The sequence below is a fragment of the Vipera ursinii genome, assembly GCF_947247035.1.
Source record: "Vipera ursinii genome assembly, chromosome: 1".
NCBI lineage: Eukaryota > Metazoa > Chordata > Lepidosauria > Squamata > Viperidae > Vipera > Vipera ursinii.
The window spans coordinates 151,195,993-151,213,577 of record NC_139512.1 but is presented as its reverse complement, the minus strand read 5'-3'; the positions used below and the strand labels follow the sequence as shown (position 1 = coordinate 151,213,577).

The 17,585-nt window shown below is 40.4% G+C and overlaps 1 protein-coding gene and 1 long non-coding RNA gene across 2 annotated transcripts in view; one reads left to right on the top strand and one right to left on the bottom strand.

Annotated features, from left to right (window-relative positions):
• The window catches only part of LOC310631816, a 263,229-nt gene that overhangs the window by 82,316 nt on the left and 163,328 nt on the right, over nucleotides 1-17,585 (bottom strand). The gene's annotated exons all lie outside the window — the stretch shown is intronic.
• LOC310631814 (prolyl endopeptidase FAP-like) overlaps nucleotides 1-17,585 on the top strand; it is a 59,501-nt gene that overhangs the window by 5,859 nt on the left and 36,057 nt on the right. Inside the window, exons 2-7 of the mRNA XM_083348525.1 lie at nucleotides 2,080-2,175; nucleotides 11,909-12,000; nucleotides 12,091-12,165; nucleotides 14,046-14,098; nucleotides 14,831-14,903; nucleotides 17,013-17,133. Of these exons, the coding sequence (XP_083204651.1) occupies nucleotides 2,080-2,175; nucleotides 11,909-12,000; nucleotides 12,091-12,165; nucleotides 14,046-14,098; nucleotides 14,831-14,903; nucleotides 17,013-17,133 (510 nt within the window). The remainder of the gene's footprint in view (nucleotides 1-2,079; nucleotides 2,176-11,908; nucleotides 12,001-12,090; nucleotides 12,166-14,045; nucleotides 14,099-14,830; nucleotides 14,904-17,012; nucleotides 17,134-17,585) is intronic.

Sequence of the window (17,585 nt, the reverse complement as noted above, 5' to 3'; positions counted from 1 at the left end):
AAATAGGGACCACTACGGTGGGAAGGTAACAGTGTTCCGTGCGCCTTTGGCGTCTAGTCATGCTGGCCACATGACCATGGAGACGTCCTCGGACAAGCGCTGGCTCTTCGGCTTTGAAACGGAGATGAGCACCGGCCCCTAGAGTCGGAAACGACTAGCACACATGTGCGGGGGAACCTTTACCTTTACCTTTAGTTTAGATTATATTTTGTGTTCTTTTTCCTTATACCATGCCTTTAATTTCTTGGGGTGGCTATTTCTTACTCCTTCTCCAAGCTCTGCCTAATGAAAAGAAATAGCATGATGGATGTGCCTGTGTTTACACGTGCAGTTGCACCATCCATGTGTGGTACCATTGCATCAAATTGTACACAGTCCCTTTATGCTTTGTCTTCCGAACCACTGGTTTTTTTTTATAAACATGATGAAATTCCCTAAGCTTTCTGAATCATCAGTCGCATGAGAGGCAAAGAACAGAAGTTTCCCCAAATAAACATGTAACAGTAATTTATGCAGGTCAATAAATTATTCAGAGCTTGAGGATAATAACATGTATTAGCAAGTGACCCTGTGATTATAATAGAAAGACTGATTCACATGACTATCGAAAGAGAATGTGAGTTTAATTTGTGCCTGTTTTCCTTCCTGAGCTCCTAGTGAAATGGCTGATGCAACAGATTACATGATTTATTGCAGGAAATTGTAACAATTTCAGAATTCTTTCCCTAGAATCTATTTCTTAATAGACCGTTTCTTGGTGTTCTTGGTGAATTACTGCTTTGTGTATTTAGCCTGGTTAATTTCAAGTTAAACAAGCATCTTTCTGAAACTTTAGGTTAGAGGGTTGCTGTCCAATGTTTATCCTTCACTCCCATACCTCAACCCTCACAAGAATGACTCGTGGTTTTTGCAAAAAAGTGAAGATGAGGAACCCCAAAGCATAGCTTTAGGCCATGATTGTATTAGTTAAATACAACAATATATACAGTGCAATTTTGATTGAGTAAACCAAGGACAATCATGGCAAAACTACAAGAATTGCAAGTGATGGATTTCTGGCTATTCAACTGTACTGTTCATTAGTGACTTTCCTCATTCTTCTTATATATATTTACAGTATAGTAAAAGTATTCCACAAAGAAAAACAAAAATGGAATTCCATTTTGGCTTTCTAATACTCATCCATGCCAAAATAATGTCACGATTTTCCCATAATATTTTGAACACCTGGAATCTATTGACTGCTGATGTTAACACATATGTGAATCTCACAGTATCTTTGTTTGAGGTCCATAATACATGCATTTCTCCACTATTTGAAATGCACAAGCCAAAGATTCATGTTGCTAGTGGCATGCACATTGTAAACGTTTCATGCTATTAGCCTTGAGTGATTGCCATTCACATGCTAAAAATCATCTTTACCAAAATGTTGGAAATGTATGTTTTTAACATTAAGTATTCAACATTATTCAACTTACAGAAATAGCATTCCAGAAATAATTTAAAGTCTGCCGGACTCCAAACATCTCTGAGTGGCTTACCCTTTAAAAATGAGAAAACAATATAATTTTAAAAATAGATCATGGACATTCAGAACGGAAAATTATATATACTGTACCAAGAAAAGACTCAGCACCACTCTGCCCCAAGGCCTGGGTGGCCAGCCAACCTTTCAGGGATTTTTGAAGCTAAATCCAAGCGGACTTCTAGCAGAATGCTATTCCATAGGGAAGGTATAATAGCAGAGGATTTATGCTTCCTAGGTTCTGTAAAAGACATTATTTAATTGAGGCAACCTGGAGCATACACATTCTGCCCAATCTTACTGGGCAAAACCAATCAAAGATAAGTGTCCCTCAAACAACTAAGCTTATTTTTCAAATGAGCTGAGAATCGCACATCTTGCATCATTTCGATCTTACACACTTTTCCTACTTGATTTCTTTTTAACTATAACCTCCATGAACCTGAAATTGCTACCAATTCAAAAAGCAATATATATATAACATTCTAGGTGCAATTTCTCTATGTTGTGTGAATTGTTGTTAATCTGTCATCTTTGTCTCGTTTCTGAAGATGAACGCAAACGAAATAATCCCAGACCACTTACACTGGATGAGTATTTAGATGGAGATTTTAATTATAAAACCTTTTCTCCATACTGGGTTTCAGGTACGTGAAATTAATTTGGAATTATAGGATAATATGGGGCAGCAATGGAACATGGAAAGCTTTTTTAATCTTTATTTTTTTAATGTAAGGGTTATATTTTATTTTTTTATTTTATAGAATTGTTTGGGCTTCAATTGTGGTTTCTTAGCCTCAGTAGTGCAAAGACAGTGGAGGGGCAGAGTGCGTGGTAACTCAAACAATTGACTAAATCAATAAGCCTATTTAAAATGTACAGAGAATTGGAAGACTTGAGATAATTAGCAGTGATCTTAAAGAATCATTGAGGATCCAAGATCTGTAAGATTTGCTTCTAAGATAATTGTAGAGAAAACCATTACAGCATATGTGTATAAAACCCAAAAGTTCTTTGTGAGGAACAATTTACATGTGATATGAAGATGCTGGTGATGATCTTACTTCCCTGAATAATCATGATTCTTCTACAAATGTATACAGCTAATAAGTGCCCAGAACTGCTAAATCTGCTATTCTCTGGAGTATTTTATTTAAAAACACAGAGTTTCTAGACTTGATCAGAACCTAAATAATTAGTCTAAAAACTAAATTTCTAATTCAGTGTTTCATAATCTCTGGAGCTTTTAAAACAATAAGCAATGTGATTTGCATGATTTTTTTTTCTTTTGGTGTAGGCAAATTGCCTGATACTAATGAATTATTTTTTCTGTGCTCATTTTTATAAAGCAGTTACATTATAGAAGACAAAAATAGAGATGATGTGTCAATTTATGTTCTGTTTTATTTTTGTGAATGCATAAAGTTAAAATTGTCGTATGTTATGCATTTGGTACCTATTTTAATGGACTTGCAATTTAGATGAATATTCAGTTTTTATTTTTAAAAGCCCCAATATAAAAGTTATACATTGTTTTCATGAGTATATGTATTTTTGTGTGTATATATATATATATATATATATATATTTGTATATATATATATCTAAATAGTTAATAAATATATATATATTTAAATAGTTAACATTTGAAACATATATATATATATATATATATATATATATATATATATATATATATATATATATATATATATATATATATACACATATATAATCTGATATATAATCAGCCCAGGTTCGAATCTCAGATAAAGGGTGCTGTCATAAGTTGACTATGTCCTGTGGATAAGCCCTGAGTCGGGCCAAAACAGGAATGAAAGAGTTAATTAGCAAGGTCCATTCAAAAAGCCTTGACAAATAAACATATAATATATATATATATATATATATATTTGTTTTCTGAGGTTTTCGCGGGTGCCTGTATGTGGATCCTTGGTTTTTCGGGTTTTTCCCCGCGTAGAATTAAAGGTGTAGGCGCAACGTTTCGATGGAATCCCATCCATCATCATCAGGCTTCTGTTTCCTTCTTCTGGGAGAAGCATGTGGCTGTTTGTTCCTCTTTTTTAAACTGCCAGAGGGGGTGTGTTCTGTGGAGGTGTGCTCTGATTGGGTAGGGGACCAAGTGTGTTCTGATTGGGTGGGAGTGTGTTTTGAATGGTGGGGGTGTTCTGATTGGGTGGGGGTGTGTTCTGAGTGGATGGGCTGGTCTCAGCTGCCAGCTCCAGACCTGAGCTGGTGAGTTGTGCTGCTTTTGTTCGGCTTCGTGTTTGTGGTGGTGCCATGTTTTTATAGTGGGTGTCAGTTTGCTTATTGTGTGGTTTGGAGGGGTTTAAAGTGGCTGATGTTGCAGCTGTAGTTAGGTTTCTGTTTTGTGGTTGTGTGTCTTTATCGTTGTGGGTTCGGATTTGCTTTTTGAATGGTTGTGTGGTGGTGATGTCATGTGATGTTATCATGAGTTTGGGTCTGGTATCATTCTTGGTGGTTGGGCTTCGTCTGTCAATCAAGGCGGGTTTCCAAATGGCTGGTAGACGAGAGGTATCATCTCGTTTATTCATGCTGTGGGGGCGTTTTTCTATCTCAATGGCTTCTCTGATTATTCTGTTGTTAAAATGTTCAATTTTGGCAATAGTTTTGGTTTTTTTAAAATCAATTTCATGTCCCGTGGCTTCAAAGTGTTGGACCAGGGATGAAGTTTGTTCTCCCTTTCTGAGTGAGTTTTTGTGCTCTTCAATGCGTGCACTTATTCTTCTGTTGGTCTGTCCGATGTATGTGGTGGGGCAGGTGGTGCATGGGATTTCGTATACTCCTTGGTTTTCTAACCCAATTATGTCCTTGGGGTTTCTTAGGATGGTGGATATTTTTCTGTCTGTGTAGAATGCTGTTTTGATGTTGTGTTTTTGGAGGACCTTGCTGATTCTGTCTGTGGTCCCTTTTAAGTATGGGAGGAGGGCTTTGCCATTTTCTTGTTCTCTGTCTTGGGTTTTTGTGGGTGTCTCTCTTCGGATTAAGTTGGTAATCGTATTTCTTTGGAATCCATTGGCTGTTAGTACATTAGTGAGAGTGTGTAGTTCGGTTTTTAGGTGTTGTTCGTCAGCTAGGTGTTTTGTTCTGGAGATGAGTGTCTTGGCTACGGAGTTGATCTGTGCTGGGTGGTGGTGTGAGAGTGCGTTCAGATAGCGGTTTGTGTGTGTTTTTTTATGGTAGATAGTGTGTCCTAGGGAGCCGTTGGATTTCTTGTAGACTAAGACATCAAGGAAGGGAAGTTGATTGTTAGCTTCTGTTTCCATGGTGAATTGTATTTTGGGGTGTAGGCTATTGAGGTGTATGAGGAAGTCATCCAGTTTTTCTTTGCCGTGTGGCCAGATTACGAAGGTGTCATCTACGTATCTGAGCCAGAGTTTGGGTTTGTGGTTGGATTTTTCTAGAGCGAGGGTTTCAAAGTGTTCCATGTAGAGGTTTGCGATGACAGGTGAGAGGGGTGATCCCATGGGTGCTCCTTCCATTTGTTTGTATCTTTGTCCATTGTAGATGAAGTATGTGTTAGATAGGCAGTGGTTGGTCAGATCTAGGATGTGTTTTGGGGGGTTGTATTTATTTAGGATAGCTGTCAAGGCTTCTTTGATTGGCACTTGGGTGAAGAGGGATACGACATCGAAGCTCACAAGTAGGTCCCAGGGCTGTAAGTTTAGTTTACTTATGATCTCTATGAATTGGAATGAATCTTGTACGTGTGAGGTGATGGAATTTGCGTAAGGCTGTAGTTGTTTGGCAAGAAATTTGGCTAGATTTTGTAGAGGTGAGCCTATGGAGCTGACTATGGGTCTGAGTGGAGTTCCTTCTTTGTGTATCTTGGGCAGACCATAGAGCTTAGGACATCTGGATGATTTTTCTCTGGGAATGATTGTTTTCTGGATCTCTTCACTGATGGGGGTGGCTTTTATTTTTGATTTTGTGGTTTTTTCCAGGTAGGTGGTGGGATCTGTCTTGAGGAGTTTGTATGTGGAGTCTCGGAGTAGGTTGGATAATTTGGTATGGTAGTCAGATGAGTTCATTACCACCGTGGCGTTGCCTTTGTCTGCTGGCAGAATGATTATGCTGGTGTCATTTTTTAGGTTAAGTAGTGCTGTCTGTTCCTCTTTGGGTAAGTTGCTTTTGGGTGGTTTGCTGGTGCAGAGGATGTTGGTCACTTCGAGTCTGATTTTGTTGGCGTCATCAGGGTTGATTTTGGTCAGGCTGGATTCGACTCCGCATATAATGGTTTCCGTGGGAATGTGTTTGGGAGCGACTGCAAAATTAAATCCTTTAGACAGGACGTTGGTTTCGGCTTTGGTGAGAATCCTATCTGAGATGTTGTGCACAGTTTGTTTCATGTGTTGCTGTGGGAGAGGAGGGGTTTGTTTCTGGCGTTCCTTTAGTCTTCGGAGTTTATTGGTGTGTGTGTCTGTTTTGTAGGCAGTCTCTGTTTCAGCTCTCCAGACAGCAATTTGTTTGAATTTGTCCCAAAGTGTGGGGTGGATCTTGTTGCTGAGTTTGAGGTGAAGTGTGAGGAGGTCTCTGTTGATTCGGTCCAGGAGGAATCTTTTTGTGTGGAGTTCGTTTCTGATTAGGGCCAGTTCAGTTCTTATCAGGATGCGTTTGATGGCTGCAGAGTTGGAGTGGAATTTCAATTGGAAGGATGTGGGGATTAAATTTTGATCTCGGCAGTTGCGTAGGAATGTGAGGTCACACAGAATGGAAGCTCTTCGTACTTCGAGTTTTTCGTAGGTCCTAGTTAGCTGGTGGATTTCCTCCCCGTAGAGGTAAGATATTTGTTTTCTGAGGTTTTCGCGGGTGCCTGTATGTGGATCCTTGGTTTTTCGGGTTTTTCCCCGCGTAGAATTAAAGGTGTAGGCGCAACGTTTCGATGGAATCCCATCCATCATCATCAGGCTTCTGTTTCCTTCTTCTGGGAGAAGCATGTGGCTGTTTGTTCCTCTTTTTTAAACTGCCAGAGGGGGTGTGTTCTGTGGAGGTGTGCTCTGATTGGGTAGGGGACCAAGTGTGTTCTGATTGGGTGGGAGTGTGTTTTGAATGGTGGGGGTGTTCTGATTGGGTGGGGGTGTGTTCTGAGTGGATGGGCTGGTCTCAGCTGCCAGCTCCAGACCTGAGCTGGTGAGTTGTGCTGCTTTTGTTCGGCTTCGTGTTTGTGGTGGTGCCATGTTTTTATAGTGGGTGTCAGTTTGCTTATTGTGTGGTTTGGAGGGGTTTAAAGTGGCTGATGTTGCAGCTGTAGTTAGGTTTCTGTTTTGTGGTTGTGTGTCTTTATCGTTGTGGGTTCGGATTTGCTTTTTGAATGGTTGTGTGGTGGTGATGTCATGTGATGTTATCATGAGTTTGGGTCTGGTATCATTCTTGGTGGTTGGGCTTCGTCTGTCAATCAAGGCGGGTTTCCAAATGGCTGGTAGACGAGAGGTATCATCTCGTTTATTCATGCTGTGGGGGCGTTTTTCTATCTCAATGGCTTCTCTGATTATTCTGTTGTTAAAATGTTCAATTTTGGCAATAGCTTTGGTTTTTTTAAAATCAATTTCATGTCCCGTGGCTTCAAAGTGTTGGACCAGGGATGAAGTTTGTTCTCCCTTTCTGAGTGAGTTTTTGTGCTCTTCAATGCGTGCACTTATTCTTCTGTTGGTCTGTCCGATGTATGTGGTGGGGCAGGTGGTGCATGGGATTTCGTATACTCCTTGGTTTTCTAACCCAATTATGTCCTTGGGGTTTCTTAGGATGGTGGATATTTTTCTGTCTGTGTAGAATGCTGTTTTGATGTTGTGTTTTTGGAGGACCTTGCTGATTCTGTCTGTGGTCCCTTTTAAGTATGGGAGGAGGGCTTTGCCATTTTCTTGTTCTCTGTCTTGGGTTTTTGTGGGTGTCTCTCTTCGGATTAAGTTGGTAATCGTATTTCTTTGGAATCCATTGGCTGTTAGTACATTAGTGAGAGTGTGTAGTTCGGTTTTTAGGTGTTGTTCGTCAGCTAGGTGTTTTGTTCTGGAGATGAGTGTCTTGGCTACGGAGTTGATCTGTGCTGGGTGGTGGTGTGAGAGTGCGTTCAGATAGCGGTTTGTGTGTGTTTTTTTATGGTAGATAGTGTGTCCTAGGGAGCCGTTGGATTTCTTGTAGACTAAGACATCAAGGAAGGGAAGTTGATTGTTAGCTTCTGTTTCCATGGTGAATTGTATTTTGGGGTGTAGGCTATTGAGGTGTATGAGGAAGTCATCCAGTTTTTCTTTGCCGTGTGGCCAGATTACGAAGGTGTCATCTACGTATCTGAGCCAGAGTTTGGGTTTGTGGTTGGATTTTTCTAGAGCGAGGGTTTCAAAGTGTTCCATGTAGAGGTTTGCGATGACAGGTGAGAGGGTCTGGAGCTGGCAGCTGAGACCAGCCCATCCACTCAGAACACACCCCCACCCAATCAGAACACCCCCACCATTCAAAACACACTCCCACCCAATCAGAACACACTTGGTCCCCTACCCAATCAGAGCACACCTCCACAGAACACACCCCCTCTGGCAGTTTAAAAAAGAGGAACAAACAGCCACATGCTTCTCCCAGAAGAAGGAAACAGAAGCCTGATGATGATGGATGGGATTCCATCGAAACGTTGCGCCTACACCTTTAATTCTACGCGGGGAAAAACCCGAAAAACCAAGGATCCACATACAGGCACCCGCGAAAACCTCAGAAAACAAATATCTTACCTCTACGGGGAGGAAATCCACCAGCTAACTAGGACCTACGAAAAACTCGAAGTACGAAGAGCTTCCATTCTGTGTGACCTCACATTCCTACGCAACTGCCGAGATCAAAATTTAATCCCCACATCCTTCCAATTGAAATTCCACTCCAACTCTGCAGCCATCAAACGCATCCTGATAAGAACTGAACTGGCCCTAATCAGAAACGAACTCCACACAAAAAGATTCCTCCTGGACCGAATCAACAGAGACCTCCTCACACTTCACCTCAAACTCAGCAACAAGATCCACCCCACACTTTGGGACAAATTCAAACAAATTGCTGTCTGGAGAGCTGAAACAGAGACTGCCTACAAAACAGACACACACACCAATAAACTCCGAAGACTAAAGGAACGCCAGAAACAAACCCCTCCTCTCCCACAGCAACACATGAAACAAACTGTGCACAACATCTCAGATAGGATTCTCACCAAAGCCGAAACCAACGTCCTGTCTAAAGGATTTAATTTTGCAGTCGCTCCCAAACACATTCCCACGGAAACCATTATATGCGGAGTCGAATCCAGCCTGACCAAAATCAACCCTGATGACGCCAACAAAATCAGACTCGAAGTGACCAACATCCTCTGCACCAGCAAACCACCCAAAAGCAACTTACCCAAAGAGGAACAGACAGCACTACTTAACCTAAAAAATGACACCAGCATAATCATTCTGCCAGCAGACAAAGGCAACGCCACGGTGGTAATGAACTCATCTGACTACCATACCAAATTATCCAACCTACTCCGAGACTCCACATACAAACTCCTCAAGACAGATCCCACCACCTACCTGGAAAAAACCACAAAATCAAAAATAAAAGCCACCCCCATCAGTGAAGAGATCCAGAAAACAATCATTCCCAGAGAAAAATCATCCAGATGTCCTAAGCTCTATGGTCTGCCCAAGATACACAAAGAAGGAACTCCACTCAGACCCATAGTCAGCTCCATAGGCTCACCTCTACAAAATCTAGCCAAATTTCTTGCCAAACAACTACAGCCTTACGCAAATTCCATCACCTCACACGTACAAGATTCATTCCAATTCATAGAGATCATAAGTAAACTAAACTTACAGCCCTGGGACCTACTTGTGAGCTTCGATGTCGTATCCCTCTTCACCCAAGTGCCAATCAAAGAAGCCTTGACAGCTATCCTAAATAAATACAACCCCCCAAAACACATCCTAGATCTGACCAACCACTGCCTATCTAACACATACTTCATCTACAATGGACAAAGATACAAACAAATGGAAGGAGCACCCATGGGATCACCCCTCTCACCTGTCATCGCAAACCTCTACATGGAACACTTTGAAACCCTCGCTCTAGAAAAATCCAACCACAAACCCAAACTCTGGCTCAGATACGTAGATGACACCTTCGTAATCTGGCCACACGGCAAAGAAAAACTGGATGACTTCCTCATACACCTCAATAGCCTACACCCCAAAATACAATTCACCATGGAAACAGAAGCTAACAATCAACTTCCCTTCCTTGATGTCTTAGTCTACAAGAAATCCAACGGCTCCCTAGGACACACTATCTACCATAAAAAAACACACACAAACCGCTATCTGAACGCACTCTCACACCACCACCCAGCACAGATCAACTCCGTAGCCAAGACACTCATCTCCAGAACAAAACACCTAGCTGACGAACAACACCTAAAAACCGAACTACACACTCTCACTAATGTACTAACAGCCAATGGATTCCAAAGAAATACGATTACCAACTTAATCCGAAGAGAGACACCCACAAAAACCCAAGACAGAGAACAAGAAAATGGCAAAGCCCTCCTCCCATACTTAAAAGGGACCACAGACAGAATCAGCAAGGTCCTCCAAAAACACAACATCAAAACAGCATTCTACACAGACAGAAAAATATCCACCATCCTAAGAAACCCCAAGGACATAATTGGGTTAGAAAACCAAGGAGTATACGAAATCCCATGCACCACCTGCCCCACCACATACATCGGACAGACCAACAGAAGAATAAGTGCACGCATTGAAGAGCACAAAAACTCACTCAGAAAGGGAGAACAAACTTCATCCCTGGTCCAACACTTTGAAGCCACGGGACATGAAATTGATTTTAAAAAAACCAAAACTATTGCCAAAATTGAACATTTTAACAACAGAATAATCAGAGAAGCCATTGAGATAGAAAAACGCCCCCACAGCATGAATAAACGAGATGATACCTCTCGTCTACCAGCCATTTGGAAACCCGCCTTGATTGACAGACGAAGCCCAACCACCAAGAATGATACCAGACCCAAACTCATGATAACATCACATGACATCACCACCACACAACCATTCAAAAAGCAAATCCGAACCCACAACGATAAAGACACACAACCACAAAACAGAAACCTAACTACAGCTGCAACATCAGCCACTTTAAACCCCTCCAAACCACACAATAAGCAAACTGACACCCACTATAAAAACATGGCACCACCACAAACACGAAGCCGAACAAAAGCAGCACAACTCACCAGCTCAGGTCTGGAGCTGGCAGCTGAGACCAGCCCATCCACTCAGAACACACCCCCACCCAATCAGAACACCCCCACCATTCAAAACACACTCCCACCCAATCAGAACACACTTGGTCCCCTACCCAATCAGAGCACACCTCCACAGAACACACCCCCTCTGGCAGTTTAAAAAAGAGGAACAAACAGCCACATGCTTCTCCCAGAAGAAGGAAACAGAAGCCTGATGATGATGGATGGGATTCCATCGAAACGTTGCGCCTACACCTTTAATTCTACGCGGGGAAAAACCCGAAAAACCAAGGATCCATATATATATATATATATATATATATATATATATATATATATATATATATATATATATATATATATATATATATATATATGTGTGTGTGTGTGTGTGTGTGTGTGTGTGTGTGTTTTAAATGTTTGTTAAGCATTCAGAATACACTTGCTTACATGGGACAAATCTTATTTCCTGTTTCGGCCTAGCCCAAGGCCATCTTACAGGCAGTAGCCACAGCAGTGGCAGCTCATATTTGTGTAATTTTTTTTTTTGGCTTGCTAACAAAGTCTCCCTTTATTCTTTGTTAGCAAGCCAAAAAAAATTTTTTTGTTTACACACACACACACACACACACACACATATATGAATTACAATGCAAAATGTTAAAGAAGCATTAATAATAATCAAGTACTCGCCCTAGTACAAAAATGGGATATCAATCAAATTTTAAAAGTTTAGGTGTAAGTTAGAGCAACAATGCAAAATTTACCTTCAGTTGTGAGTTGAATCAATTTATTCCCTATTTCTACCAAGAGCATTTGAGATTTTTTTATCTCTGCATATATTTGATTTTTCTCAGTTTTGATGTCATTTTTTGCCTGTTCAGAATTAAAAAATCAAAGCATTTCCTTTCCTCCTTTTTACTTACATTAAAATTCCTTGCCTACACTTTTGAATAAGCAATTAAATGCATGATTGCCTAAGATATGCAACAAGATAGCATTTCCATGAAACTTATTGAACAATCCCATTTCTCTTTCCATTTAAGGAAAGGAATATCTTCATCGATCTAAAGATGATGTCATCCTTCACAATGTCGAATCAGGGCAGTCGATCACTATCTTGAAAAATAGCACTGTTGTATGTATGCCTGCTATTTCAAAATTGATGAGCTAATTTATCTAAGTGATGGTTGTGTATTGGCTACTATTTGATGCTTTAATTTTTCAGAAAGAAGTGAATGCCACAAATTATGCAATGTCCGCAGATCAGAATTTTATGCTATTGGAAAGCAATTATTCTAAGGTAATTTTTTTTTAAAAAAGTTGGGATTGGTATTCTATTACTTTCAGGGCATTAACAAAAGTTTATTGAAGGAATTCATTGGGAAAGGAAGTTGAAGCAAGGCCTTAATTTATTCCTTCATCATCTTTTCACTCTTAGTCTCCATAGTAAAACAGTCATTACTGCAAAGTAGATGGTCGAAATTTCTCGTATTTTGTTTTGGGTAAACAATCAGCCCTTCATCCCTGCCAGATTGGCTCTTCTGCACTGTCTTCTAATTTTGAGGAGATTTCCTAGGGCCTGAGGGATAAGTAGATAAGTTCTTAAGAGATGAATTAAATGGAGAGGAAAGTTAGACCCTTGGGTCAGTCATTAATTTGGTAAGAGAATTAATTAATTTTACTTGAAAACCTGTCTTGTTCTTATGTTGCCTGGCAAGTTATGTACCCAGAGAGCATCCACTGTAGAAATTAAACAGCTTTATGTGTCACCCAGAAGATTTCATTAGCTTTGTGCAAGCGTTTATTCAGGACAGTGAGATGAGCAGCATACAAATGTAATAAATAAATAATTTTTAAATAAATAAATTCAGCTTGGCTAAAGGATGGGGAGAAAGGGCACACATTCATGGACACACATGGACACAAACCTTGCTTCCAGTATCCTATCCCTACCTGATCACTGCACATTTATGCCATATTAACACAGAAGATATAAAGGGCACTTCATTTTTATGTCCAAGGAAGCAGATTTCTAATTGCACTTGGATTTGTGTTCGGGAAAATAGGAACAGAAACAGAAACTTCCTCTCCACAGGGGAGGAGGCCATGGTGCTGAGAGGGATGGCATAGTGAAAAGAGCGTTATCTGCACGTGTTCACTTTTATTCTTTTAGCACTTGCATGGGTACTTGCATGGGGTCATTACACATTAGAATGTACAGTATGTCAGGCATGAAAGACTAGGTCCACACAAGTTCCAATTAAATTGATTTACTGCTAATAATGTTGCACACAGGAATCTTCTTAATTAATGGTTAGCACCTGCTTGGAGTTAGTTGAAGGTTAATGTAATTCAAGGGAGGTTTGGCTTAGTTTTTTTTAAAATTCCATTTATATCCCGCCCTTCTCCGAAGACTCAGGGTGGCTTACAAGCTTAGCAGTAGCCTTCATTCTACTGTATGTATATGCCTGTTTATTAGGGCTTTCACACACACCCCAAGCGGCATTATTACAAAGTCAGCTTAATTGCCCCCAACAATCTGGGTCCTCATTTTACCTACCTCAGAAGGATGGAAGGCTGAGTCAACCTTGAGCCTGGTGGGATGTGAACCTGCACTAATTGCAGGCAGCTGGTGTTACTTAAGGAGGCATTAGCCCACTGCTCCACCAAGTTTGGCTGTAGCTGTATAGAGATTCTAGGCTGATCCCTCTTTTGACTCCACCCCCAGAGGCTGCCACTCCTCTTACAAGCATCTTATTATATTCCACATTTGAAAAACCTTCCAGGTAATGACAGAGTTCCATGGCAGCCACACAACATGTAAGAATAGCTAACCATATAGAGTATATTGTCATGCCCATCAAGATTCCATAATCATAATGCTGATCAATGTCTAAATCACAAAATGAGAAATAGGTTCCTTTTCTGGAGATACTCTTTACATCGGTAAAAAGCATTTTGAAAAGCTTCTTCATGACGGAAAAATAGTGATGGCTGCTCCTATGTTAGTGCCACGGTGGATCCTCACAGAGTTTTTATGAAAACTGCTTGCCTGATTGCATTGTCTTTAATAAAACTGAGATAGTGAGTGGAATGATGACCTCAGGAGAAAGCATTAGATAAACTGTTTTACATTTAGCAAAAATAATGAATTTTCTCTCCCCATTGTAATCTTTTCAGCTTTGGAGGTATTCTTACACAGCATCCTATCACATTTATGATCTTATATTAGGGTAAGACAGATTTATTCTCCTGTTGACTAAAATATTAGTAACATTTAAGTTTATGTGATGTTCTTTTTGGGACCCAATAAGCCATTTAAGAAAACAGATTTCCAACAGAGCTGTTATCTCTAGTGATATTCCCAAACATCTACTGGAGTGCTTCATTTTGTTCTCTTCTTAAACTGTTTATCAATCACTTAAAGACAGTTTTCACTGGGCTGGACCTAACATTGTTGCCAGAATTCAGAACTAATGAACTAATGGTTTGGTAAGGACTTCCCACTAGCACCTACTTTGAGTAATGAAATGTCTGCAAGAAAACAACCAAGAGCTTAAAGAAGACCAAGAAACCCTCATATAAATTTTCTTAAATAAATAAATGTATGGTTCAATAGCTGTAACTGGGAAATGTCTACAGAATGTGTCATTCTACTTGTAACTTGTTTGTGGGCTTCCTATAGCACCTTTTATTTCCTTTCTGGTTTCCTACTAAAGAGAATAATAATCCCAAAGTATTTTGGATATCAAAAAGTTCAGATTCTAACCGTCTGTATCCACATCACCAAAAATATCATGTCAACAGATATGCTCACCAATAAAGAATGAACCATAAAGAATGGGGAGCATTCATCAACTTTCCTAAAAGTACAAGTTCTAAATTTCATGTAAATACTGAATAATTAATTAGAAATATGAATTAAGAAAACACTATGTCATTCCATGATTTTTTTTCCATTGTAGTGTTTTTGTCAAAGAATATGAGCTACCACATCATATTCAGCATATCTCCTGGTCACCTGTTGGACACAAATTGGTCAGTAGTGTCACAATAATATTCCTTTCTGGTTGAGTTTGATGTGCTTCCAGTGTTTTTTCAGGCATCACTTATTTCTGTTTATCAAGAATGCTTAAGAATTTTAAATATTGACAAGAGCACTATTAGTAGACAGAGCCAGATGCTATGTTAGAACTGTGCTTTAAGAGAAAGTATGCACTTCACGATGGATCTATTATTGCTTGTTCTAGGGCTGTGGTGGCAAACCTATGGCACACGTGCCACAGGTGGCACCCAGAGCCCTCTCTGTGGGCACGCACGCCGTCACCCCAGTCCTAGGCCTTCAGCTGGGTTTTATAAAACCGTTTCACTTCAGGCCTCCACCGCCATGTGCAAAAAGAAAAAAAAAGGTTCAATCAATCTATTGCAACTTCTTGTGGGGGAAAAAAAAGATCTCGCAAAGTTGGAATTGATTGACTGAACTTTTTAGACCCACACAGTCTGCCATTAGCACTGCAGCCACGCCCACCCAATGAGCCATGCCCACCCAGCACCCAATGATACATAAGTGGGCTTTGGGTTGCAGCTTGGGCACTCGGTCTCTAACAGGTTCGCCATCACTGTTCTAGGGAGACACGCTTTTGCTTGTCTCAAGTTACATATACCAAATACAGAAACCCAGAAGCTGGATTTCTGGCTATGTTCCTGTAGACCAGACATGTCAAACACAAGGCCCGGGGGGCGGATCCGGCCCGCGAAGTGGTTTCATGTGGCCCCCGAAGCCAACCTGGAAACAGTGAGGGAACGGCCCCCACTGCCTTGGCCCTGGCCCAGAGACCCTCCTTCTTGCCAGAGACCCTCAGATCTGTCCCCACTCCTGCCCAGGCCCCCATAGGCACCCTTGTTGATAATGATGTAGAGCTGGCCATGCCCACCCAGTAGGCCATACGCACTCTAGCCATGCCCACCCAGTAGGCCATGCCCACCCTGGCCACACCCACCCAGGCCCCTGAGGGCAACCGCAATGCTGATGCGGCCCTCCATGAAATTGAGTTTGACACCCCTGCTGTAAACCCTCTCCATCTTCTCTCCATCTATTGTTATAGGCACTAGGCTCAGCCACTCTCAATGTATACATGATTGTACTTTGACAATAAAGGTTCATTCATTCATTATAGACACAAAATGTGAAATCACAGCTGCCAGTTCTTCAGTTGGTGTTGGTCTTCATACACATTGAGTTCTTTATTACTTTAAATATATCACCCCTCCCCAACTCCAGTGGATGCTGTAATTGTCATCTTAATTTCTTCTCCAGCCTTTTCATCTCATTTTTAATCCTCAGATCTTGCAATCATCCATTCATTTTTTTTCTTCTTTCAGCAAAAGTCCATATTAGGGTTCTAGTCTTTTTAAATATTTTTCTCTCTGACCAAACTGATTGGCTTCACCATTTCTGCAAGACTTTCATTGTAAGCATTTCATTGCTTTCCCAACTTTTTGCATACATCTGCCAGGGGAATTCTAGAGTAGATAAGAGGAGGAGATAAAGTATGGTTGTCTCCTTTTATTTATATCTTGTAAAATATGACTTCACTACAGCTTCAGAACATAGCAAGAACTTAAGCCAGACATCTCTCATCTATGGGCAATCTTAGTTATGCTCACACAAAAATATTCTTGTGGCATAGCCAGTCTTCTCTAGCCTCATGCTCTTTGCATGTGTTGGACTAAAACCTCATTATCCCTCATAAAGCTTTCAGTCATGATGACTGAGGTGATAGGGGTTGTAGTCTAACATGTTTGGAAAACAGAAGGCTTATTAAGTAATGTATTATTAAGGGATGGACATGGACATGCAAATAACACACATGCAAAGCATTGCCAATCTCATAGGAAGCTGTTAGGCCTCACTCTAAGAACCAGCCTACACCTCCCTATTTTTCACTGCATGATTCTCCAGAGATTCTTCTCTGTGGTCTGGAAAATAAAACTGGAACACTTTCCTTCTGCAAAGATAAATGTTTGTAAGGAATTATTTTGAAGTGAGTCCTATATTTAGCAGTGCTACATAGTATTTTTGGATTGCATAAATCATTTGTACCTTCTACAGATAAAGAAATTGATTTCCCCCCCCCCTCCTTCTAGGCTTATGTTTACCAGAATAATATCTATTTCAAACAAGATCCCAGAGAAGCTGCTATTCAAATAACCACAAATGGTTACTGGAATGAAATATTTAATGGAATTCCTGACTGGGTTTATGAAGGTAAATTGAATTTTAAAAGCAGTCTTATGACTTGGCATGAGCAATAAAGTAATGCAGTGCCCCCAAACAAGAGTCAAAATGTGTTCTTTATAACTTATTGTTGTGTTAATATTTTCCACAAAGCCTACAGTTGCTCAACATCCTGTCTCTTCCATTTTTCACGTTTTCCTGTCATGTCATTTTTCCTCTTGGTGGCAAAAAATACTTTGTCTCAAAATAGGCTTCATCAGATGGTAGTTGTAAAATTATTTTTGTATTTAGTTTAAGAGACTCCTGCATCTTGTGTATCTGCATTATTAGGAGACAGTTTGTCATAGTTATCTTTCTAAAAGACCGTGTCGATCAAAGAAAATAAAATAAAAAAGTGCAGTTATGAACTAAATGTAAAATTGCACTGGAGAGATGAGAAGTAAATTCTGAAAACCTGGAGAAATCAGTGGAATGGCTCCAGG